The sequence below is a fragment of the Bos mutus genome, chromosome 12 (genome assembly GCF_027580195.1).
Source record: "Bos mutus isolate GX-2022 chromosome 12, NWIPB_WYAK_1.1, whole genome shotgun sequence".
In the NCBI taxonomy this organism is placed as follows: domain Eukaryota; kingdom Metazoa; phylum Chordata; class Mammalia; order Artiodactyla; family Bovidae; genus Bos; species Bos mutus.
The window spans coordinates 22,889,842-22,916,137 of NC_091628.1; the positions used below are offsets into that span (position 1 = coordinate 22,889,842).

A 26,296-nucleotide genomic window follows, 5' to 3' on the forward strand; every position below is an offset into this window, starting at 1 on the left:
TCCACAAATACTGAAGGTCTCCTTGAGATGCCTTGGGGGACCCCGGCATTCTGGCTATGCATTAGCACATTAACTGTTTTCTTATTTAGGAGCCTCCCTCATTTAGTGCCTTTTTACCCACAGTCCTGCAGACAGTCAGACTGTGTGTACCGATGATGTTTATTTATTTATTTGGCTGCATTAGGTCTTAGTTGTAGCACGGGGAGATGTTCGTTGTGGCACACAGACTCTCTAGTTGCAGCGCACAAGCTTAGTTTCTCCATGTCATATGAGATTTTAGTTCCCCAACCAGGGATCAAACCCGCCTCCCCTGCGTTGCAAGGCAGATTCTTAACCACTGGACCACCAAGGAAGGCCCACGAGTGATGTTTATACTCGTTGACTGACATGACAAAATGATACTTTCAGCTTAGCCCCCTGTTTCAATTGGTCAGTGCTTCCCTGGTAGCTCAGATTGTAACGTGTCTGCCTACAATGTGGGAGACCCGGGTTCAATCCCTGGGTCAGGAAGGTCTCCTGGAGAAGGAAATGGCAACCCACTCCAGTATTCTGGCCTGGAAAATCCCATGGACAGGGGAGCCTGGTAGGCCACAGTCCATGGGTTGCAAAGAGTCAGACATGACTAAGCAACTTCACTTTCACTTTCTTTCACTCGGTCTCATTCAGTTTCTTGTAAGACCATATTAGGCTTTGATGCAACACCAAAGACTCACTAATCAGTGGCTCTGAATGAGTCACTAAAGACTGGCTCAGAGTAAGCTGCCATGATAACCTGACTTACATGAAAATAAATCCATCACTGGCTTCAGTTTAATTAGCAAACCTGCTGCAAGAAGCACTGAGATCCCAATCAGCGGCCGTCTTCTTGAGTATTTCCAGGACACATGAACACGATGATTCTCACCGTCTCAAGAGAACACGAGAGCCGTAGCCCAGTTCACTAGTTCAGTCAATGTGCCTAAGTGGTGCATGAAAATCTTTGTACTGTCTCTGCCCTGGGTAAAATTTGATGATGCTGAAACATTCTGTTTTGATACTTAAATTGGAAAAAAGATCTGATGAATGATGAAGCATAACTGATGAGGTCTTTTGCTGGCACTCGAATTACTTGTTTACATGGATTGATGGTGGAATTGGGCTGGCTTTTCACAAGAGTGGTTAAAAAGGGCTTCTGGATTGTAGTTCCTAAACAGGATTTGCAAGGCTTTTAATGTTTTAAAAGGCAAAGTTGGAACCAGACTGAGATGTCTATCAGGGTTGTTCTTTTTCTTCTCTCTCCTTTTAAGCAGACTTGAAGTTGTTCTTGGGGTTAAATTGACCTTAGATCGCTAAAGGGAGCTTGGTTGGTGCTTTCCCAAAAGCAGACCCTATGTTCCTTTGTCATATTGCTGATATTGATCTTTTGTCCCTGGTACCTTTATCTTGGGCTCCAGAAGGGCATTGCTAAAGCCTTCTTGTCTTTTGTCTTTGCAGGCTTGTTGATCGGTGCTGGCTGCGCCCTCTACCCTCTGGGCTGGGACAGTGAGGAAGTCCGGCAGACTTGTGGCTACATTTCTGGCCAATTCGATCTGGGTAAGTTCTCTTCATGGGTAATACTCCTTTAGAAGAGAACGTCTCTGATCTTCCACAGAAACAAAAGGTGGAAAAAGGACGGGAAAGAAAAACACATCCCAGGATTGGAGCCAGCAAACATGTGTATAACGCAATACACATATATTCATTCCTCCAGTTGTTTAGTGAAGAGCTATTTTTCATATGGGCTTCCCTGGTGGCTTAGATGGTAAAGAATCTGGCTGCAATGCAGGAGACCCAGGTTTGATCCCTGGGTCGGAAAGACCCCCTGAAGAAGGGAATGGCAACCCACTCCAGTATTCTTGCCTGGAGAATTCCATGGACAGAGGAGCCTGGCAGGCTACAGTCCATGGGATTGCAAAGAGTTAGACATGACTGAGCGACTAACAGTTACTTATAATGTACTATGGGAAGGTCTGCACTATGTGAAGACCTGTAGATACAAAGAAAAGAAATGAAAAAAAAAAAAAAAAGAAAAGAAATGGTCCATGCTCTGCTGAGTTTATATTCATTGATTAATTTCTTCAAAATCACATATTTATGAGTCATTGCATGCACTAAAAATAACTCTGCCTGTGGAATTCACTGTCTGAGAAGACAAAACAAACACAATGATCAAGAAAATGACAGTCAGGGTTGAGGAATCGAATAGAGCAATTTCACTCCAGGGTAAACATAACTTTGTGAAAGAGATGGGAAGGGAGCTGAGTCTTGAACAAAGTGATGCACGTGGATTATCTGGTGATGGACGGAAGCGTGATGCAGGCAAGGAGTCAAGCTAAGCACAGCACAGGGAGGGGGAGAGGAGAGGGGTGAGGAAAACCCATCCAGGGACCACAGAGAACCAAGGAGCATCAAGAGGTCTGGTTAAGTAGGTCCCCATTCACACCTTGCTGAAGGACTCATGAACTTTTCTGTGTGCTAATCAGAACATTTCAGGTACGCCTCACTTGTAGAGACATTCTACTTCCTTCAGTTCAGTTCAGTTCAGTCGCTCAGTCATGTCCCACTCTTTGCAACCCCATGAATCGCAGCGCGCCAGGCCTCCCTGTCCATCACCATCTCCCGGAGTTCACTCAAATTCGTGTCCATCGAGTCGATGATGCCATCCAGCCGTCTCATCCTCTGTCGTCCCCTTCTCCTCCTGCCCCCAATCCCTCCCGGCATCAGGGTCTTTTCCAATAAGTCAACTCTTCGCTTGAGGTGGCCAAAGTATTGGAGTTGCAGCCTCAGCATCAGTCCTTCCAATGAACACCCAGGACTGATCTCCTTTAGAATGGACTGGTTGTATCTCCTTGCAGTCCAAAGGACTCTCAAGAGTCTTCTCCAACACCACAGTTCAAAAGCATCAATTCTTCGGTGCTCAGCTTTCTTCACAGTCCAACTCTCACATCCATACATGACCACTGGAAAAACCATAGCCTTGACTAGACGGACCTTTGTTGGCAAAGTAATGTCTCTGCTTTTTAATATGCTATCTAGGTTGGTCATAGCAACCTATAAAAATGTTGTCCATAATACAACGTGATTTGCACCATTGTAACTTGTGATGCTTAGCAAATACTTGATTGAGAAACCTACATTTACTTAACCACGTGTTGACTTCTTTCTAAGTGGATATTTTGTCTGTTTCAGTTTATGTTATTTTGAAACATCTTGGAAGGAGTAGTTTAATGAAGAGAAGTCTTCTCTTGACTGAATTATTTTCTTAGGATGTTTTTCTAGAATTGGTGATAACTAGATTGACAATTATGAGTCCATAAAACACTTATTGCCAAACGATAGCCAACTTATTTTTCCCTAATATATGGATCGACAGATTTTTTTGGACAATGAATGCATAGTGAGTCACAAACTTAAACATACATCTGCTTTTCACATTAATTTTTTCTAATAAGAAAAATCTCAATGGAATTGGTCTTACAACAGTATTACTATAATCCAAGTGATTGAAAAATTTTTTATGTTTTTTTTTTTCCTTAAAAAAAAGGGGACTTCTCTGGCAGTCATGGAGTTAAGACTCCTTGCTCCCACTACAAAGGGTAGGGGTTCAATCCCTGGTCAGGGAACTAATATCCCGTGTGCTGCTTGATAAAAGAATTTATAGGAAAAAAATCTGTTGGATACTGAGAAAAATGGGCAGATGTGATATCATGTAAAATGTCTGTGAATTTGAAAATGAAGCAGTTTTTGTTTGATTCAATGGACGACAAACACCTGCTTCCCTCTGGGGATTACTACTGGCTCTTTGGGTAGAGGAGATAGTGCTTGAAATACCACCCAATTTGCATGGGTAAAAAATAAGAGATTTCTGTCTGTGCATCCTTCCCTCGTTGGAGGCGACACTGTCCTGAGTCTAGATGAGTCTGTGATTGCCATGAATGCAGGGAAGTGAAAAATGCAGACACAAAGTTAACTGCTGCTGCTGCTGCTGCTGCTGCTGCTGCTAAGTCGCTTCAGTCGTGTCCAACTCTTTGTGACCCCATAGATGGCAGCCCACCAGGCTCCCCCGTCCATGGGATTCTCCAGGCAAGAACACTGGAGTGGGTTGCCATTTCCTTCTCCAATGCATGAAACTAGCCTTTCCTTTTTTCTTTTCCCCAAACGCAAACCGTATCCAAGGGAGATATTTCAGTACAGTGTTTAGCATCTTTCTTTCTCTAGTATTTGAGGAATTCTTCGCTGTTTCATCTGGGCCTCAGCTTGGTGAGAACCCTGTTCTTGCTGGTGTCTAGCTGGTGTGTATTGTGTTATTGATTAGCAGATTGTAATGAAATGCAGATCCTGTTTTGCAATTTTCGCTACCATGCCCCAGGATCTTACATCTTTACAACCTTGAGGATTAAAACTCTGAATGTCGAACTTAAAGAGAAAAACAAAACACTTAACTCTTTACTAGTGATAATAACTTCTTATGTTATAAACTCACTAAAGCCATTTTAGCAATCTCAAAATTACAGAATGTGTATGACTCAGGGAACTCAAACTGGGGCTCTGTAACAACCTAGAGGGGTGGGAGAGAGTGGGAGATGGGAGGGAGGTTTAAGAGGAAAGGGACATATGTACACCTATGGCTGATTCGTGTTGATTATGGCAAAGATGAAACCAATATCATAAAGCAATTATCCTTCAATTAAATATAAATAAAATTTTAAAAATTACAGCATGGTTTTAACTTTGGTCTTTTTATTTTTAAATTTCTATTAGATTGGATGATGAGAAAAAAAATTCAAAACTGGCATTAGCTACAGAGAAAATGAGTTATGGGTCCCTGGAAGAAGTATTTCGGGTTTATCGAGTTTCATTTCTTCAGGTTACTATTATTTTTGCAGACTCTGTGATCTTTTCTTCCAAAAGGAAACCTAAAGACATACTATGGCATAGAGGGGCCATCATGCTTTTTCCACCTAACTCGATCCGTTTTCTGCCTTTATGAAAGTATTCCTGTTTCCCGGAAGACTGATGAGGGCTAAACTTCAGTGCATGAGGTCACAGATTCTGGAGCACCCGTGGAGGGACCCTAGAGCTGGGTTAGGAGCCACCCCCTGCATGGGGAGCATGAACATACTCCGTAAGGATGGCTCTGATGCCCAGTTTTAGTGGCTTACATACTGCTTGCCAGGGCCACACCCTGTCTCTGCTGCTTCTGCGAATCGGAGCTTGTTTCTGCTCCACTCCATAGATAGCATGTGGATGCATCTTTCCTCCCAAGGGTTGGCAAGTATTGGTGTTTTTAAGGCTCACAGCCTCCTTATTGTGGAATATGGGTCAGTTTCTTGGCATGCCATGACTGAACTGCTATTACTCTCTTTCGAGCATGTCCTGAAAGAAATCATCATCACTTTTCTTCCCACTTTGACAGGTTATTTAAGGAGAGCATTCACTCAGTCATTCAGCCAAAGAATATTTATTGGGTGCTTCCAATGTGCTAGGCCCTGGGCTGGGTGCTGGGGACATGGCATCAAGAAGGAATTTAGAAAGACAGTATTTACTCCCCTCGTGGGTTTCCCCAGTGACTCAGCAGTGAAGAATCGGCCTGCAATGCCGGAAACGTGGGTTCAGTCCCTGGGTCGAGAAGATCCCCTGGAGAAGGAAATGGCAACCCACTCCAGTATTCTTGCCTGGAAAATCCCATAGACAGAGGAGCCTGGCAGATAACAGTTCATTGGGTCACAGAGAGTCAGACACGACTGAGCACAGTGGCATTTGTAAGTGGAAGATGAGGCTAAGAAGAGAAAAGGCATCTCAGCTGCTGGTTTTTGTCAGGTTTTGGTGCCCTGTGCTCCTTCCATCATGGAGTCTATGGTTATGGATGTGCATGCATGCTCAGTTGCTGAGCCATATCCAACTCTTTGTGACCCCATGGACTGTAGCCTGCCAGTCTCCTCTGTCCATGGGATTTCCCAGGCAAGAATACTGGAGCAGGTTGCCATTTCCTCCTCTTGGGAATCTTCTCAACCCAAGGATTGAACCTGCATCCCCTGCATTGGCAGGCAGATTCTTTACCACTGAACCACATGAGAAGCCCATGGGCAGAGGGTCAGTAATGGTGTATATCTCTTGCACTGTTTCATTTCTCTTGAAAATTGATAAAGACAATCATCAAGTTTGCCACTTGCACAGAACAAACATTTTACGACCGTCTGTCCACAACCATGGGCTCAGCAATGGTTTAAGCTGTGCAGTTGATAACCATGATGAGTCTCTTTATTAATTTTTAAAAGAAACGAAACAGGACAAGTGATAAGAATAATGCACCGTGTTGCACGGCATCGTCATGTAATAAAAGCCCAGTAGTTGTTAGCTATTATTATTCACATTATTTGTACAGGACCATTTTTATTGAATACTTGCTGATAATCTCTATTCTTCCGTTATATTCCATAACAGCAAGTTGGGATTTATACACTAAGCATAAGGGCTTTATCATCAGGTTGTCCAATTGATTTAATTCATGCCTCAGAGATATTTTCATCCACCAAAGACTTTTCTAATTATATCCTTATGATCAAAAGGAGTGTTTCAATTAATTTGTCTTGCTAATTTGCCAAGTAAATTTGAGTAATTATTGCTTTCATTTTGCTATTTAATTTGATTAAGAAGACATCATGTTTCCTGTTCTTGAAATTATGCTCTCGGCTTCTCAAGAGTAGTACCGTCAACTCGGAAAACCTGGAGCCTCGTGATTTCAGAAAAGATGGCAGTGTTTTCCAAATTTTCACTCCAGTGAAGAGATCTCTTCTTCTGCAGTCTGAGCAATGACCATCCCACGTCTCTTTGAACTCTTTGACTCCTGACTGGTGTTTTCTCTCCTCTCAGATCGAACTGCACTTAAAAAAAAAAAAAAAAAAAAAGATTGGCATGTGTGGGGAGGTCAGCAGGCCAAAATGGGAACGAAAATAGAAAATTTCTTTTTTGAGCTGTCTCAAGCTCAGTGTTAGTGGGTACTTGTGAAGCTGAGTGACCCAGTTTTTCTGATGTGGACTAGAAGCCTCTACTTTTGCACTCAATAACAGGAGAAGCTGCTATCGGCTTCTGTGACATTGAATAAAACAAACATCCCTTTGGCCAGAAGTGAGACGACTCTTTGATTTATGTGGACTTTTTGAGGCTGCAGACAAGGCTGAGCCTCTGCCCAGGGACTGCAGGCGTCTGAGTTGTGCGTGAGCCATGCTGGCCTGCTGGGTCATCCCAGATAGTGGCAGGCAGCATCTGTCGCTCTGTTCAGGAAGAGACCCCTAACACTTGATGTGTTTCTGTTCATTCAGTTCAGTCCAGTTCAGTTCAGTCGCTCATTCACTTCCAACTCTTTGCAACCCCATGGGCTGCAGCACACCACGCTTCCCTGTCCATCACCAACTCCCGGAGCTTGCTCAAATTCATATCCATCAAGTCAGTGATACCTTCCAACCATCTCATCCTCTGTCGTCCCCTTCTCCTCCTACCTTCGATCTTTCCCAGCATCAGAGTCTTTTCCAATGAGTCAGTTCTTCGCATCAGGTGGCCAAAGTATTGGAGCTTCAGCATCAGTCCTTCCAATGAATATTCAGGACTGATTCCCTTTAGGATTGACTGGTTTGATCTCCTTGTGGTCCAAGGGACTCTCAAGAATTTTCTCTTCTCAAGAGTTTTGAACACCATAGTTCAAAAGCATCAGTTCTTCGGCGCTCAGCTTTCTTTATTGTCCAATTCTCACGTCCATACTTGATGACTGGAAAAACCATAGCTTTGACTAGAAGGACCTTTGTCAGCAAAATAATGTCTCTGCTTTTTAATATGCTGTCTAGGTTTGTCATAGCCAAGGAGCAAGCATCTTTTAATTTCATGGCTGCAATCACCATCTGCAGTGATTTTGGAGCCCAAGAAAATAAAGTCTGTCACTGTTTCCATTGTTTCCCCATCTATTTGCCATGAAGAAATGGGACTGGATGCCATGATCTTCATTTTTTGAATGTTGAGTTTTAAGCCAGCTTTTTCACTCTTCTCTTTCACTTCATCAAGAGGCTCTTTAGTTCCTCTTCACTTTCTGCCATAAGAGTGGTGTCGTCTGCATATGTGAGGTTATTTGTATTTTTCCCTACTTGGTCATTGCTTAAAGGTAATCAGTGCTCCCAGTATGAGACTGCTTTTGGGGGGACTGGTTAGCAGTAAGGTGTTGCATGTGCCTTGAGATTTAGCCAGAGTTCAAGTCTTTAAAGCAGCAATAATTTCTACCTCCTCCAAGGCTATTATCTGGAACTGCTCCAAACTCTTGACACTCAAGTTCTAATCACTGGAAGTCACTTAGAACAAGGGTCCCCAACTTCCAGGATCTCATGCCTGATGATTTTAGGTGAAAGTGATGTAATAATAATAAGGTGCAGAATAAATGTAGTGCTCTTGAAACATCCTGAAACCCTCCCCCTCCAACCTAGTCCCTGGAAAACTTGTATTTCATGAAACCAACCCCTGATGTCAAAAACATTGGGGACCACTGACTTAGAAGGTCCAGCATGAGCCTATATTCCTTCACTCAGCTCTAGTGCCAGAGGGTGACAGAGAGAAGCCATGAAGCTTCTGTGAGTTAAGCTGAGACCCAAACTGAGTAGGCCCAGAGTGACCCATGGGAACATTCTGGAAGGTGATGCTGCAAAGGATAGTTGGAAACTTCCACAGACAGAAGTCCAACTTGGCTGGTGCTGAAGTGATGGAGCAAAATGTCCTGGCACCTCCAAGGGAAGAACAATCAGCTTTGTGGGTCCCTCTGCCTTCTTAGGGGCCTTTTTTCCAGAGATGAAGGATTTTTCACTTTCTTCTCAGCCAGTGGGGAGAACCTATTCATTTCAGGGGCATGAATTCAACCCGTCCATTTCTGGGCCCTAGCAACAACATTAGAGCATTAACATTTCCACTTTGGGCTTCCCTGGTGGCTCAGATGGTAAAGAATCTGCCTGCAATGCAGGAGACCCGGGTTCGATCCCTGGGTCGGAGAGATCACCTGGAGAAGGGAAAGGCTACTCACTCCAGTATTCTTGCCTGGAGAATTCCATGGACAGAGGAGTCTGGCGGGCTACAGTCCATGGGATCACAAAGAGTCAGAGACAGCTGAGCAACTAACACATACACATACACATTTCCACTTTTAAGTATAGCTTTAGTAAATGCCTGTAGACCTGCTTTAGGAAAAAGTACCCCCATTCTGTATAATCCTAGATCCAATTCTATCTGCTTTCCTAAACCATCTTTGTTCATTCCTCTGGGACAGGATTTTTGCAACACTGCTGCCTATGTCAGTTTGATGGTTCATAGCAGTATTCAATAGATGTATTTATTCAACGAGTATGTATTAAGCACATTCTAGGTACCCAAAGTTGTGCCATATACTTAGAATAAAATTATGAATTAGATAGATAGGATCCTTACCTGCTTGTCACATATCTACTGTCTGCTAAATGGTTCAAAGAAGAGAGGGAGGCTGAGAGAGAAGGAAGGGAGAGAAGATAGAAAGGAAGAAACCTTATAGCTCATTTTTGACTAACAAGGCAGTTGCCATCAGAAGCTGAGTGTGATATCCTGGAGAGAATCATGACCATACTCTCTGAGGGACTAATGGCTTAACCACCTCCTAGAAAGTAATCAAGTTCAGGGTCATAGTTTAAAGAACCAAATACCCTGGTAGATGAAAAAGGAAATTGCTCTAAATCTTTCCTTCCTGAAGTCTTTTTTGGTTTCATTGTGTTAGAGCAGGATCTTACCTGTTGTTGTATCAATGCCTTTTAAAAATGTATACCTGTGGCGGATTCATTTTGATATTTGGCAAAACTAATACAATTATGTAAAGTTTAAAAATAAGATAAAATTAGAAAAAAAAAAACCTAATTCAGTGACTTGCTGTGATTTGTAGCAGTGGAATTCAGTGCTAACGGAAAAAAAGGAAATGTGCTTAGAAAACCTGTGGGAAATGAGAAATATTCTTCCCAATAGTTTGGTGGCCACAAGATATTAAGAACTAATAAGATATGGCCACCAAACTATTGGAAAGAATATGTTAGTCTCTCTTTTAAAGATCTTTCTTCATTTTTTTTCAATGGTTACCTTTTATAACACCAAAGGGTAGATATACCTGAACTGTGTGCCTTTAAGACAAATAGGCTATATGAACATCATCTGGAATAAATATGTAGATTTATTAAAATTTTCCCATAATTAAGGATTTGGTGATAGTCTATTAAGAAGATTCTACGCCCCTCCCCCGACCCCCACCATCCCAAGCAGATAATTCCTTCTGATAATGTAATACACATTTTTAATATAAATTTATTTATTTTAATTGGAGGCTAATTACATGAATCTGCCATGGGTGTACACGTGTTCCCCATCCTGAACCCCCCTCCCACCTCCCTCCCCATACCATCCCTCTGGGTCATCCCAGTGCACCAGCCCCAAGCATCCTGTATCATGCATCAAACCTGGACTGGTGATTTATTTCACATATGATATTATACATGTTTCAATGCCATTCTCCCAAATCATCCCACCCTCGCCCTCTCCCACAGAATCCAAAAGACTGTTCCTTACATCTGTGCCTCTTTTGCTGTCTCGCATACAGGGTTATCATTACCATCTTTCTAAATTCCATATATATGCATTAGTATACTGTATTGGTATTTTTCTTTCTGGCTTACTTTACTCTGTATAATAGGCTCCAGTTTCATCCACCTCATTAGAACTGATTCAAATGTATTCTTTTTAATGGCTGAGTAATACTCCATTGTGTATATGTACCACAGCTTTCTTATCCATTCATCTGCTGATGGGCATCTAGGTTGCTTCCATGTCCTGGCTATCATAAACAGTGCTGCGATGAACACTGGGGTACACGTGTCTCTTTCCCTTCTGGTTTCCTCTGTGTGTATGCCCAGCAGTGGGATTGCTGGATTATATGGCACTTCTATTTCCAGTTTTTTAAGGAATCTCCACACTGTTCTCCATAGTGGCTGTACTAGTTTGCATTCCCACCAACAGTGTAAGAGAGTTCCCTTTTCTCCACACCCTCTCCAGCATTTATTGCTAGTAGACTTTTGGATCGCAGCCATTTTGACTGGCATGAAATGGTACCTCATTGTGGTTTTGATTTGCATTTCTCTGATAATGAGTGGTGTTGAGCATTTTTTCATGTGTTTGTTAGCCATCTGTATGTCTTCTTTGGAGAAATGTCTGTTTAGTTCTTTGGCCCATTTTTTGATTGGGTCATTTATTTTTCTGGAATTGAGCTGCAGGAGTTGCTTGTATATTTCTGAGATTAATTCTTTGTCAGTTGCTTCATTTGCTATTATTTTCTCCCATTCTGAAGGCTGTCTTTTCACTTGGCTTATAGTTTTCTTTGTTGTGCAGAAGATTTTAATTTTAACTAGGTCCCATTTGTTTATTTTTGCTTTTATTTCCAGTATTCTGGGAGGTGGGTCATAGAGGATCCTGCTGTGATTTACATCGGAGAGTGTTTTGCCTATGTTCTCCTCTAGGAGTTTTATAGTTTCTGGTCTTATGTTTAGATCTTTAATCCATTTTGAGTTTATTTTTGTGTATGGTGTTAGAAAGTGTTCTAGTTTCATTCTTTTACAAATGGTTGACCAGTTTTCCCAGTACCACTTGTTAAAGAGATTGTCTTTTCTCCATTGTGTATTCTTGCCTCCTTTGTCAAAGATAAGATGTCCATAGGTGTGTGGATTTATCTCTGGGCTTTCTATTTTGTTCCATTGATCTATATTTCTGTCTTTGTGCCAGTACCATACTGTCTTGATGACTGTGGCTTTGTAGTAGAGCCTGAAGTCAGGCAGGTTGATTCCTCCGGTTCCATTCTTCTTTCTCAAGATTGCTTTGGCTATTTGAGGTTTTTTGTATTTCCATACAAATTGTGAAATTATTTGTTCTAGCTCTGTGAAAAATACCATTGGTAGCTTGATAGGGATTGCGTTGAATCTATAGATTGCTTTGGATAGTATACTCATTTTCACTATATTGATTCTTCCGATTCATGAACACGGTATATTTCTCCATCTATTAATGTCCTCTTTGATTTCTTTCACCAGTGTTTTATAGTTTTATATATATAGATCTTTTGTTTCTTTAAGTAGATATACTCCTAAGTATTTTATTCTTTTCGTTGCAATGGTGAATGGAATTGTTTCCTTAATTTCTCTTTCTATTTTCTCATTATTAGTGTATAGGAATGCAAGGGATTTCTGTATGTCTATTTTATATCCTGCAACTTTACTATATTCATTGATTAGCTCTAGTAATTTTCTGGTGGAGTCTTTATGGTTTTCTATGTAGAGGATCATGTCATCTGCAAACAGTGAGAGTTTTACTTCTTCTTTTCCAATCTGGATTCCTTTTATTTCTTTTTCTGTTCTGATTGCTATGGCCAAAACTTCCAAAACTATGTTGAATAGTAGTGGTGAAAGTGGGCACCCTTGTCTTGTTCCTGACTTTAGGGGAAATGCTTTCAATTTTTCACCATTGAGGATAATGTTTGCTGTGGGTTTGTCATATATAGCTTTTATTATGTTGAGGTACGTCCCTTCTATTCCTGCTTTCTGGAGAGTTTTTTATCATAAATGGATGTTGAATTTTGTCAAAGGCTTTCTCTGCATCTATTGAGATAATCATATGGCTTTTATTTTTCAATTTGTTAATGTGGTGTATGTAATACACATTAGAAGACAGTTCTTTCAAATCTTTATGCTATGGCTCTTAATCTCAGGAGAAATATTTCTGCCTCAGAACTGAGAATTCACAAACTTATGTGTTAGTGACCTTCCTGTGCATTTTTACCTTTGTTTCATAATAAAAGATAAAATAGAAATAGAAGATAAATGGCTTAACATGTCTCCTCTTAAGAAAGGGCCATTGGTGAGCATTTTTAATAAACCCCTCAAAAATGTTTTTAGGATAAAACCCAAAATATAACAAAGTAAACAAAGGGCTTATCTTTTCTGACTCTTCATCTGATTTTTATCCTGGTAGAATGTTGACAAGAACTAATTAACATAGAGAATTTATGGGATAAAACTCATTTATTGGATCTTTTTGGAAAATTCCATATGAATGAATTATTCCAGATAAATTAATTTTCCCCTTAAGGGGAAAAACTTGGACTGGATTTAAATCTTGGTTTCACTTCTCAAGAGTTGTTTGATTCTGGGCGAGTTCTGGAAGAGTTCTAAGCTCTCAGAACTTGAGTTCTTTGGTCTCTAAAAGAAGATAATACTACTTCACCTGCCTGTTAAAGTAATTGAAATGATAGTGAAAGATGCTTCATACATAAAGATGCACAAATAAATATCAGTTCTTCCTTTTTGCTTTAAACACAAACATATTTCCTCTTTTAATCATGTTGAAAAAGTTTGAGGATATATCATATGCTTTTACATCAATTTAATATGTAAAAGATATAAAAAACATAAACAAGATTTTTTAAAAAATCATTAACCACTATGCTGTCATATGGAATCATCCCCAAGACATCCCCAACAGGACATGTGTAGAATGATTTGCCTTTTCACTAAATAACCAAGACTGAAAAAAACTTTTGAGTTCTCTGTACTTTTTTCTAGTTGTTTTGCAACAGTTTTATGTCACCCTGTCAGTGATAATTCATTGCAGTTATTAATTACCCCTTTCTCTCCTTATTCCCTCACTTCTAATTTGTGTCCTTTTCTGTTGAGTCATCATAAATCATTTTAGAACCATGCTTTAAAACACACACACACACACACACAGAGTTCAGCGCTGTTTCTGTGCACTGTGTGTCTTTGAATCACTGATTTTTGCCTATTCTGGACAGCTTTTTTTTGGACCCCTTGATCTGGGGTCATGTTTTGGATAGCTGAGGATGTCAGCTCCACGATATCTGGAGACATACGGTACTTGGGTTAGCAACTGGATGTCTTGATGACATTGGTAACTGAGTTCAGTGTTATATTAACCCTTGTTCTAGGGGTGAGTTTTAACTTGAGGTCTCCAGACCATTCAGGATGCCCACAGTCCATCAATAGGCTTCGGGAAATTTGTGACGTCACTGAAATTGTGTGCAAATGTCATAGGCTTGTGCATATGTGCATTCTCCTGGAGAGAGTATTCATAACTTTTATTCATTATTCAAATGGATTCCTGACACAAGAGAACTCAGAACCGCTGGTAAGCAGCATTTGGAAGCCTGACATTGGAAAGCCTAGAAACCTGAATTCTAGACCTAGTCTCCCAACAATCTTCCCATGCCCCTAGGAAGCTGGGAAGCCATTTGACTTGATTTCATTCTCTACAAAAGTGTTTGCCAGAGAGAGGGTATAAGAAGAGAGCAGTGAAACATCTCTACTTGCAATGGGACATGTGTGCATGCTGAGTTGTGTCCGACTCTTTGCAACTTCACAGGTGATAGCCCACCAGGCTCCTCTGTCCATAGGATTTTCCAGGCGAGATTGCTGGAGTAGGTTGCCATTTCCTTTTCCAACTTGCAGTAGACATTATTGCAAATAAGTACTCCCATACTTCGATTCTAATTTGAAATTGTATCTGTGAAAATGAGCATTCTACCTTCCTAAGAATGGAATACGCTTCCACTTAGAGTCCTCACCAGATTCTTTAGTGCTGCTCTTGAGAAGCAATCTTTCATCATGTATGGGGAACATGTTGTTCTGACCTGTTCTCAAAGATGTCTGTAGTGAGCAGTTTTGGAAGATAATGACTCTTGCTGGAGCAAAAGACAAGTTTTATTTATTGTTCCCTGTAATAATCTCTGCCTCCAGGGCAAAGTTTGGGTGGATTTACTTGCAGTCTATTATAAAAAATTGGGGATCCCTAAGCTTGGGGTCCATTCTAAAGATCAGTCCTGGGTGTTCTTTGGAAGGAATGATGCTAAAGCTGAAACTCCAGTACTTTGGCTACCTCACGCAAAGAGTTGACTCATTGGAAAAGACTCTGATGCTGGGAGGGATTGGGGGCAGGAGGAGAAGGGGATGACAGAGGATGAGATGGCTGGATGGCATCGCTGACTCGATGGACGTGAGTTTGAGTGAACTCTGGGAGTTGGTGATGGACAGGGAGGCCTGGCATGCTGCAATTCATGGGGTCACAAAGAGTTGGACACGACTGAGTGACTGAACTAAACTGAAGCTTGGGGTTCCTCAGTGGTGACACAGAAGTATTGAGTTTACCGCCTCAGTCCCTGTGGAATGTAGGAGGCCAAAAGATGGATTCAGATGTGAAGCTCGTGCTGGTTGCTGTGTTGAGTAATAATAGAGCCCTCCATCTCTGATCCAGGAGTCTCCTAGCTTTTCCCAGCATCCGTGAAAGTGTGGCAGGCTAACTCGTTAGCTTGTGAGTAAAATCTCGATTCTTCAAAGTTCTTAACACCACTATTATAATGCCTGTCCTTCGTTTTAAAATACTTCAGGAATGAGATGTGTGTGTGAGTCACAGGAAGTCATAGCTCAGGTACAGGCTCCAGAGTGGAAACTCAGGGATACTAGTACACGTGTTGTTGTTGTTGTTGTTGTTGTTTTAATTTAAATGTCTTATTTTAAGTGAAAATCATAGTTGCTCAGTTGCATCCAACTCTTTGTGACCCCATGAACTGTAGCCCGCCAGGCTTCTCTGTCCATAGAATTCTCCAGGCAAGAATACCGGAGTGGGCGGCCATGCCTTCCTCCAGGGGATCTTCCCAATCCAGGGACTGAACCTGGGTCTCCTGCATTGCAGGCAGATTCTTTACAGTCTGAGCCACCAGGAAAGCCCTGGAGTATACTGGAGTATAACCTGCTGATTAACAACGTAAGGGTTTCAGGTGCACAACAAAGCGAACCCAGACATACATACACATGTATCCATTCTCTCCCAAACTCCTTTCCCATCCTGGCTGCCACACAACATTGAACAGAGTTCTCTGTGCTCTACAGTAGGTCCTTGTTGGTTATGCATTTTAAATACAGCAGTGTAGTACACATTTTGTTATCCATATCTTGACCAACACAAGAAGCTTCACCCATGGTCAGAAATGAATTTTTAAAGGTGAAATAGGTGTCTTATTAATGAGCATGATAAATTTTAAAAATGGACTCTTGTCAGTGAAATTAAAGGTATTCAAGATTGTGTTTTGGCTAAAAGAGATACTCTCTGTCTTTATATAAAAGGATTTAAACAGCCATCTAGACACATAGTCCTTATTGTAAGTCTGAAAGATATCTAAAATATTTAACAACCAAAATGTCATAGGCCTGACTAATCCTAACTAAAATAAATGCTGGAGTAGGCTCCCGAGGGGCCTTGACCGGCCAAGCACCAGCCTTTTCATTCCTGGGAATGAGGCTAGGATTCCCTAGGGTTCTCAGGGGAGGGAGGGGACATTGGGGCACTTGGAGAACTTGGGGACAGTGGCTGTTTATGCATTAGTACCTGGATACATATTTTAGTATTTTTAACAATGAAAATAGAGCTTTCCTGGTGGTCTGGTGGTTAAGAAGCCAACTGCCAATGTAGGGAACATGGGTTCAGTTTCTGATCCAGGAAGATCCCACCTGCCTCGGAACAACTAAGCCCGTGAGCCACGATTACTATGCCCACATGCCTAGGGCCCATACTCCACATCAAGAGAAACCACCGCAGTGAGAAGCCCACGCACCACAGTGAAGACCCAATGCAGCCAAATATAAATAAAAGTTTAAAAAACAAAACATTGAGAACAGCTTTACTAAAACACTCTGCCACATCCACTCTGCCATAAGAAAGTCAGCCGAAGTCTGATCACCCGTAAGGACTCTGTTTCTTGTCTCTGGTTCAGAGGATTTTTAGTTACTTGTTGCCAGAAGGAACAAAATCCCTCCCTGAACCTTGCCTTTGCTTCCAGTGGTTCTTTGGTGCAAGATGGTAGCCCAGTCGCTTAAAACGATAGGGAGCTAGGATTTAACTAGCTCTCGGAACAGGTTGGTGAGCTGGTTTGTGCCTGCTTTTTGATAACTGTTTAATAAACATCTGTATGCGTCACAGGATGCGGTCTGAGACTTGCTTTCATTATAACTTGGAAATGAAGTTGTCGGACGGTAGCTATGCCTCACCGTCTCTCTCGCATTTTCGTTGGGGGTGGGTTGTAATTTACCAGGGTCTCAAGGTTGTGCTTGACCAAATTGGATTAAGCCCGTTCCCAAGGGCTACCTTACAAGCAAGGAGCAATCATCAAGGAAACCTTTTGGACCGAGGGCAGCTCCCCGAGATCAAAGGAGCCCTGGTTGCCACACATTTCCATTTCAGTGGATACAGAGACTATATGCAGAGGCTGCTCAGTGGCCGATGAAAGCGTGACAGGTGCGAACAGGGGAAGGGTAGATAAAAATGCTGTCAGGATGGAAACCAGCACCTCTTCTCCTGGGACTGTTGGAAAATTGGCCGCAGCCACAGGCCAAGCTGGGAAGCAGCAATTAGAGAGAGCCTGGGTCCTTTCACACTCTTTGGGGCCGGCCATGAGACAGAGGGGCTGAATTTCAGGTAGTTTCAGCCTTTATAAATAGCAGCTACAGACAGAAACCAAAGGATCATCTTTATCGCCTACACTGAATAAGGCCCCGCTGGTTATCTCCGCCACCCCCATGTGGAGATGGGATTCTGTGTCAGTTCACAGCGTGAACACAAAGACCAGCAGGTATACACACTCTGTGTATGGAGCCAGTGTGTGCGCCTTAGCGTCTTAACAGGGGCATTATCTCTAGTGGAACTTTTGAGGATGGATTCGGGGCTAAGGGGCAAGAATTAACAACAACTGTGCCAGCAGAGACTCTGCTAGCCAGACTGGACAACATGTCCACCATTTTTATGGGTAAATCATGCAACTATATAGCAACAAAACTATCCACCAACAGTTGGATACCGGGCCATGGAACAGAGGTCCATCTGATGGGTGTGATCTTAAGGATTCAGATGCCGCTCCACTCTCCCTACTTTTCTGCCGCTTAAAGTGAAATTTAATCACATTTCCGAAGGCACCAGGATATTTTTATTTCTCTTGCTCTGCCTCTGTATTGCAGGGACGCTGTGAAGGCAAGGCGTCTCTGCCTCTGCTTTCGTGGTTATGTGATTCTGGCAGGGATTTCAGGATAAGATGATGCAAGGCACTGATTTAGCGTAGAGTTTAGGAGGAAGGACCCTGGGTGGATCTGATGAGCACATGTGGTGTGGTACACAAGGGAAATCCCCTGAAACTCAGGTGTGAGTGGAAGTGAAGAAACATTGGTTCCCAGGTAGCCACACCCAGTAGTCACCTGCGTGTCTCATTCTCAGATCTTCCAGTTTCTCTGATGGACCCATAATGTAGTATTTAAGATCTCCAGGGCTTCCCTGGTGGTCCAGTGGTTAAGAATCTGCCTGCCAATGCAGGGACACAGGTTCAGTCCCTTATCTGGCAGGATCCCACGGGCCATGGAGCAACTAAGCCCGTGAGCTGCAACTGCTGAAGCCCAAGAGCTCTAGAGCGCAAGAGAAGCCACCACAGTGAGAAGCCTGTGAACTGCAGCCTAGAATAGACCCTGCCCGCCACAACTAGAGAAAGCCTGCACGCAGCAACGAAGACCCAGGAGACAAATAAAATTTTTAAAAAGTAAAATGAAAAATAAAATCTCCAGATGCTCAACAATTTTTTTAAAAAAGCTTACTGTCCAAATACACACTCTGATATTATAACTTACTAAGATTGCAGGAGGTATTAACAATAAAAATAATAGTAATAATCAGTTCAGTTCAGTCATTCAGTCATGTCCGACTCTTTGCGACCCCATGAACCACAGCATGCCAGGCCTCCCTGTCCATCACCAACCCCGGAGTCCACTCAAACTTATGTCCCTCGAGTCAGTGATGCCATCCAACCGTCTCATCCTCTGTCATCCCCTTCTCCTCCTGCCCTCAATCTTTCCAAGCATCAGGGTCTTTTCCAGTGAGTCAGCTCTTCACATCAGGTGGACAGAGTATTGGAGCTTCAGCTTCAACATCAGTCCTTCCAACGAACACCCAGGGCTGATCTCCTTTAGAATGGACTGGTTAAATTTCCTTGCTGTCCAAGGTACTCTCAATAGTCTTCTCCAACACCACAGTTCAAAAGCATCAATTCTTCTGCACTCAGCTTTATTTATAGTCCAACTCTCACATCCATACATGACTACTGGAAAAACCATAGCCTTGACTAGACAGACCTTTGTTGGCAAAGTAATGACTCTGCTTTTTAATATGCTGTCTAGGTTGGTCATAACTTTCCTTCCAAGGAGTAAGCGTCTTTTAATTTCATGGCTGCAGTCACCATCTGCAGTGATTTTGGAGCCCAGAAAAATAAAGTCAGCCACTGTTTCCCCATCTATTTCCCATGAAGTGATTGGACCAGATGCCATGATCTTCGTTTTCTGAATGTTGAGCTTCAAGCCAACTTTTTCACTCTCCTCTTTCACTTTCATCAAGAGGCTCTTTAGTTCTTCACTTTCTGCCATAAGGGTTAGTAATAATAATAGCTAGTAATAGCTAGCTTTTCTCCCTGGGTGTGTAGTTTGGGCTGCTGTTCTGGGTGTGCTGCTTTTTCATGAGTTTGAGCATCTGTGCAAGTGTGGGACCTCCGAAAGGTACTTTCTGGTAAATCCCTGAGTTGATGATGACTAGCACTGTTTCCTTGGAGGAGGGAATGGGAACCCACTCCAGTATTCTTGCCTGAAGAAGCCCCATGGACAGAGGAACCTGGTGGGCTACAGTCCATGAGGTTGCAAAGAGTCAGACACGACTGAGCCACTAAGCACAGCACAGCACTGTTTCTATAGGAGGCAGTAAATGGTACCTGCGAGAACTCTTTTTTTCTTTGTTCCCCAGCTCCTCACCCTAAAGGTGAAGCTAAAAATGTTTCTATGGGAACAAGAGAGATAGAACAGAGCAAATTAAAATTATGGCTCTTTAATGAAATCTTTGCGGGAATCCAGAAGATAAATGCATGCCATTGGATAGAATAGAATCAATGTGTAACTCAGGAAGGGTTTTCCCCCTAAAATCTGAGACTCATAAAACATGAACTCATGTTTGAGTAGAGAGCTTACACAGCAGTCAATTACCCATCACATGCTTGTCTAGACAGCCCTTGCCTTCCTCCCACTCTGGCTACAGAATGAATGAATACGTGCTGTAATTTACAAGGCTGGTATTTTCCTATCAAAATTGACTATAACATATCTCCTTAGACATGGTGCAATTTTGAGCGCTTTGCAGATACATATCTTTTCCAGAAAGTAAATCCCTGCTCCCTTGGACATGCAGGTTATGAAGAATACTTTAATGCTTAGCTTGAGTGTATCAGCTCTTACCAATGGACACATATACATTGCATTCTCTCTACATTCCTGGTTGCCTCCTTGGAGAAGACAGGGCAAACAAAGAAGGTGTGGAGTCTTTTAAGGATTTCTTGCCTCCTCTAATACGCTGAAGTGGCTCCAGTGTTCCACACTAGACCCTTGTACACTTAGGTATCCTATGTGTTTGGGCGGAAAGGGTATCATTCAACTCTCCAGAGAGTTCTAATCCAACTGTCCAGTCTCCTAAACCTAGAAATTAAGGGGCAGGAGAGGTAGAAAGATACAGTCAGCCTGGTTCATTAAGGTCCAGAGCAGCAGTTCTTGAGGAGAGAGACTGGGTCGGTTCACTGAGCTGCAGTTCTGGAGACCGAAGGCATCAAGGTGGGTGCTGCTGCCTGGGATGCTCTGTGTGCAGACTCCGTGCCCAGCCTTTGGGCTGGACTGGGTTCCACCATTGCACGTGCCTCCATACTATCTACTCTTTGGGGAATTACCCATGGGGAACCCGTTCCTGAGATCTGCTTGTGAACAGCGCCCCCTGGAGCACATCTCAGGAAGTACAGTATAAGTGGGGCTCTGAAGTCGTGTCTAGGATGGGCTGTATCCTCAACATGGGTTATTGCCTCTGGTCACAAACAGAAACAAGCCAAGAGCTTTCAGAAGAACCCCACCTCACAAACTGTCTTCCCTCAGCCTTTTTACTTTTACATTTTTTGCCCAGCAATCAAGTTTGAGTTCTGCTTTTCTCTTTTCAGACACACGTGTTATTTTAACTACTTGGGGATTGGGGGCAGGAGGAGAAGGGGATGACAGAGGATGAGATGGCTGGATGGCTTCACTGACTCTATTGACATGAGTCTGAGTGAACTCCGGGAGTTGGTGATGGACAGGGAGGCCTGTTGTGCTGCAATTCATGGGGTCACAAAGAGTCAGACACGACTGAGAGACTGAACTGAACTGAACTGTTCCATTAAAAGTTTGAATCAAAGCTTTCGTATGTTTTAGGTCAAATGTTTAAACTCTATTTTTAAGGGGGCAACACTTCTGTTTGGTAACTTCACAAAAGAACACATGGATACAGTACCATGACAGGTTCCTTTTGTTCTTGGTTTTCATGCGTAGGTAGACTAGATGGTCTGAATAGGAAGAGGTAGGAAAGAATTTATGCAAGAGGAAAAAGACTTCTCAAACTTCTGCACATGGTATTTAAGAACACAAAAGTTTTTTTCTCTGTCTACTGACCCTCCCACCTTCCTACCTTCGTTATTTGTACAGCAAAAGGGTTGAAATCTAATATGCCTGCTTCTTCTCTACACAAACTTTGCATTGACACCTTAACTTGATGAAAAGTTTAAAATATCACAGTGAAAGATGTCCTGCCTTGATAAATGAAGGCAGCTAGCTTATATACAAGGCTGGGAACTCAGCAGTGATCTGGTGAGGAGAGAAATAAGCTGGAAACCAGCAAGGCTCAAGTTCAAAGGCAGAACACAGGCAGGCCGAGTACACAAGGGAGTTTAGTCAGCCTGCAGGACCAGCTGAAGGGTCCTGGTTTATGTTCAAATGAGCAGTACTTCGCACAGTAGGAGGTGCTGTGGCAAAGTTTCTGGGTGTTGAATGAGGATGGCCCAGTGGGCTCCCACCAGACTGCTAGCGGTTTGCAAGCAGAGAGGAACTGAAATGTGACCCATACGTGGAGCCCTTACTCAGCTACCCTAAGGCCAGGGCAGGTCAAAAACATCCACTTTGGGAGCATGTTTATGGTAAGTGATTGCTCAGGAAAAATCAATTATCTGAATTGATCAAGTAAATGTATTGGATCTCACTCCCCCTCATTGTCCAGGGGGATGAGGTCGCCAAGAGAGTGACAGATTGGTTCCGCTGGCTCCAAAATTGAGAATGCTAGATCTGTAAAATGCAAGCCTTTAATAACTAAAATAGTGCCAGGTAGACATAGGCATACGGAGTCTTCTAAGAATACTGGTAAATTCAAAGATGCACCATATAGCTTATTTCTGCACAACATGTAAGTTCTGGCAAAGACAAGGACTATCTGACAACTGGGGAAATTTTTAATATGGATATTCTTCCTAAAACATATCTGCGGAGAAGGCAATGACACCCCACTCCAGTACTCTTGCCTGGAAAATCCCATGGATGGAGGAGCCTGGTAGGCTGCAGTCCATGGGGTCGCTAAGAGTCGGACACGACTAAGCGACTTCACTTTCACTTTTCACTTTCACGCATTGGAGAAGGAAATGGCAACCCACTCCAGTGTTCTTGCCTGGAGAATCCCGGGAAGGGGGAGCCTGGTGGGCTGCCGTCTAAGGGGTCGCACAGAGTCGAACACGACTGAAGCGACTTAGCAGCAGCAGCAGCAGCAGCAAAACATATCTGAGCACAGGAAAAAGTTTTGGAGTTCAATTCAAGCTCCATCACTGATTTGAGATACTGGGCCATTGACTTATCTTGCATGCAGCACAGGGTCCTCATCTTCAAAATGGGAATGACAGATTTGTTTCTCTAATTTCCTGAAGGCATCATAGGCAAAAATGGTTACATGAGATGCTGCTTCTAAACTGTTTAGCACCTGCTTCACAGGCTGTCCACAACCGCTATTATATAATTGTTAATTTCAGATCTCTATTCTCAGCGCTAATATTGTGTCTGATATCCACAAATGGGTATTTATTGTCTGCTGGGCTCCAGACATCATCACACTGAGCACTGGGATAAAGGGGCAGACAGGCAGTCACATGGTAGACACTAAAACAGTAATCAAACAACTGAATGAATAAATACAGCTCCTCGAAAGATGAACTGATCGTTGAAATTTCATTTTTATTTGTAGTAAGCAGGGTTAATTTTTTTACATTTATATATTTATTTCTATGTCCTGTGCTCAGTCTCTTAGTCCTGTCTGACTCTTTGTGACCCTATGGACAGACTGTAGCCCACCAGGCTCTTCTGTCCATGGAATTTTCCAGGCAAGAATATTGAAGTGGGTTGCCATTTTCTTCTCCAGGGGATTTTGCCGACCCAGGGATCAAACCCTTGTCTCCGGAGTCTCCTGCATTGCAGAAGGATTCTTTACCACTGAGTCACCGGGGAAGACTCCTTATTTATATGTATTAGGCCGCAGTAGGTCTTCGTTGTAGCATGCAGGATCTTTTTATTTATTTATTTTTTTTTCAGTTGTGACATATGGGATCTAGTTCCCTGACCAGGAATTGAATCTAGATTCCCTACGTTGGGAGCACAGAGTCTTAGTCACTGAACCACCAGGGAAGTCCCAAGGCTGGGTTCTTTGTACCTGTTCTGTCCCTTACTAACAGAAGATGCACTAAAAACTAATTTGAAAGTGAAAAGTCGTTCAGTTGTGTCCGACTCTTTGCGACCCCATGGACTGTAGAGTCCATGGAATTCTCTAGGCCAGAATACTGGAGTGGGTAGCCTTTCCCTTCTCAGGCGATCTTCCCAACCCAGGGACTGAACCCAGGTCTCCCACACTGAGGGCAGATTCTTTACCAGCTGAGCCACCAGGGAAACCCAAGAATACCGGAGTGGGTAGCCTATCCCTTCTCCAGCGCATCTTCCAGACCCACAAATTGTCTCCTGCATTGGAGGTAGATTCTTTACCAACTGAGCTGCCAATTTGAGACACCCTAAAAAAATCAGCCACACCACTCCCACCCACCTTCTCCCTGGGGCTGCCCTGGAACACAGCCAGGATACCTTTTCCCATTGAATGTGCAGGTGGCTGTGGTTTGCTGCTTTCTGTCCCATTAACCTCTATTTTATCTGTCGAGAATAGCATCCCCCATTGCTGAAAGCAGTGGTTTGCCAACCCGGTGGGCTTGGAGTCCTATTTGATGGAGCATTACAGAGAGCAAAAGGGAAAGTTTAAAGGGATTTGCTCCTCTAATTTCCTGAAAGGATCACAGACAAAGCTTGCCCTCTAGTAAAATGCTTTGTGTTTGCACTATAATAACAAGAATTTATTGCCACCACAGGGGAAAGGAGAGGCCAAGGAAAAATAGTCCCCCATTTCCTGGTTTTCCTTTGTTTCCATTACTACTCACAGACTACCGTGCTGTTTAAAGCATATAAACTTAAACAGCTGCTCTTTCCTAATAGCCTAATGTACTCAGAAAGACTTTTTCTATTACTGTAAAACACGTGCTAATTTCTTATTATTGAGCATGTGGGTTTTACTATGGAAGGACTCATGCTCAGGAAAAAGAAAAATCTTTCTTCTTTGAAGAAGTTCAAGATACATTTACATTGTTAGTTTCATGAAAAAAAAAATACACAGCAGACATATGTGTAGAATATACAAGGAATGGCTTCAAGAGAGTGCAATTGATGTGAGCGATACTTAAGAATCGGTCTTGCTAGAATATAAGTATTTGAAACCAAAGATGCTATCTATTTTGTTCCCCCTGGGGTCTCCTGTAACATTGTAACACACGGAGTGGGTGCTCAAGATTTACCTATGGATGAAGGCCATGGCACCCCACTCCAGTACTCTTGCCTGGAAAATCCCATGGACAGCGGAGCCTGGTAGGCTGCAATCCATGGGGTCGCTAAGAGTCGGACACGACTGAGTGACTTCCCTTTCACTTTTCATTTTCATTCATTGGAGAAGGAAATAGCAGCGCACTCCAGTGTTCTTGCCTGGAGAATCCCAGGGACGGGGGAGCCTGGTGGGCTTCTTTCTATGGGGTCGTACAGAGTCGGACACGACTGAAGCGACTTAGCAGCAGCAGTTAACTATCTCAGCAACTGGCGTGCTGCAGTCCATGGGGTCGCAAAGAGTCAGACACGACTGAGCAACTGAACTGATTGTTGAATATCTCACATATCTATATGCCAGCCTAGACAAACATTTGAAGAGGAAGTCTTCAGGCTTCTAGCTCTCAAACTCTGGAGGTGCTCACACCCAACCCCATCTCTTGCTTGCTTACACGAACAGTTGGCATCCCCATCTCTTACTTGAACACTTTGAAAAGTGTTGCTGAGTCGTGTCCGACTCTTTGCAACCTCATGGACTGTAGCCCACCAGGCTCCTCTGTCCATGATATTCTCCAGGCAAGAATACTGGAGTGGGTTGCCATTTCCTTCTCCAGGGGATCTTCCCAACCCAGGGATTGAACCCGCATATCCTGCATTGGCAGGTGGATTCTTTACCACTGAGTTACCTGGGAAACCCAAACAATACTTTAACAAGACCCAGATTTGCCTACGTTTCCCCATTACATTCCCATCCCCATGATGCAAATACACTCTTCCCTGGCCTCTAGCATTCATCTTTGGCTAACCCCTGCTCATCTGCCAGGTCTCACCTTAAATTTCACTTCTGCTTTAAGGCTCTCCATCACACAACCTCACTGTATAAAATTCCTTATGATTTGCTGTCTTAGCATCCTGGATGTTTTTTATTCAAAGCACATATCACAGTTATCATATAAATATCTGAGTTCATGTGTGCTAAGCCGTTTCAGTCGTGTCCAACTCTTTGTAACCCCATGGACTGTATGTAGCCCACCAAGCTCCCCTGTCCATGGGATTCTCCAGGCAAGAATACTGGAGTTGGTTGCTGTACCCTCCTCCAGGGGATCATCCCAACCCAGTGATCAAACCCACACCTCTTATGTCTCCTGCATTAGCAATAATACTCCCTTGATGAGATGATGGCTCCTTGATACTGGGAACTGTATTTATCATTTTCCAAAGTAGATTCCCAGCACCCAATGAGTCCTAGTTAGAGTGGTCACTTAAAAATATTTGTTGAATTAATGGATGAATGAGAGAAAGAAAGAAAGTTCGAAGAAGGGAATAAAGAATCAGGGGATGGATGACTTAGTGTTTCTTTAGATTTG

At 42.8% G+C, this 26,296-nt stretch overlaps 1 protein-coding gene across 2 annotated transcripts in view; it reads left to right on the plus strand.

The window, feature by feature from the left end:
• The window catches only part of LHFPL6 (LHFPL tetraspan subfamily member 6), a 234,598-nt gene that overhangs the window by 205,724 nt on the left and 2,578 nt on the right, over window positions 1–26,296 (plus strand). For both annotated transcript variants that reach the window (XM_070380380.1, XM_070380381.1), the window contains exon 3: window positions 1,474–1,572. In XM_070380380.1, the coding sequence (XP_070236481.1) occupies window positions 1,474–1,572 (99 nt within the window). The remainder of the gene's footprint in view (window positions 1–1,473; window positions 1,573–26,296) is intronic.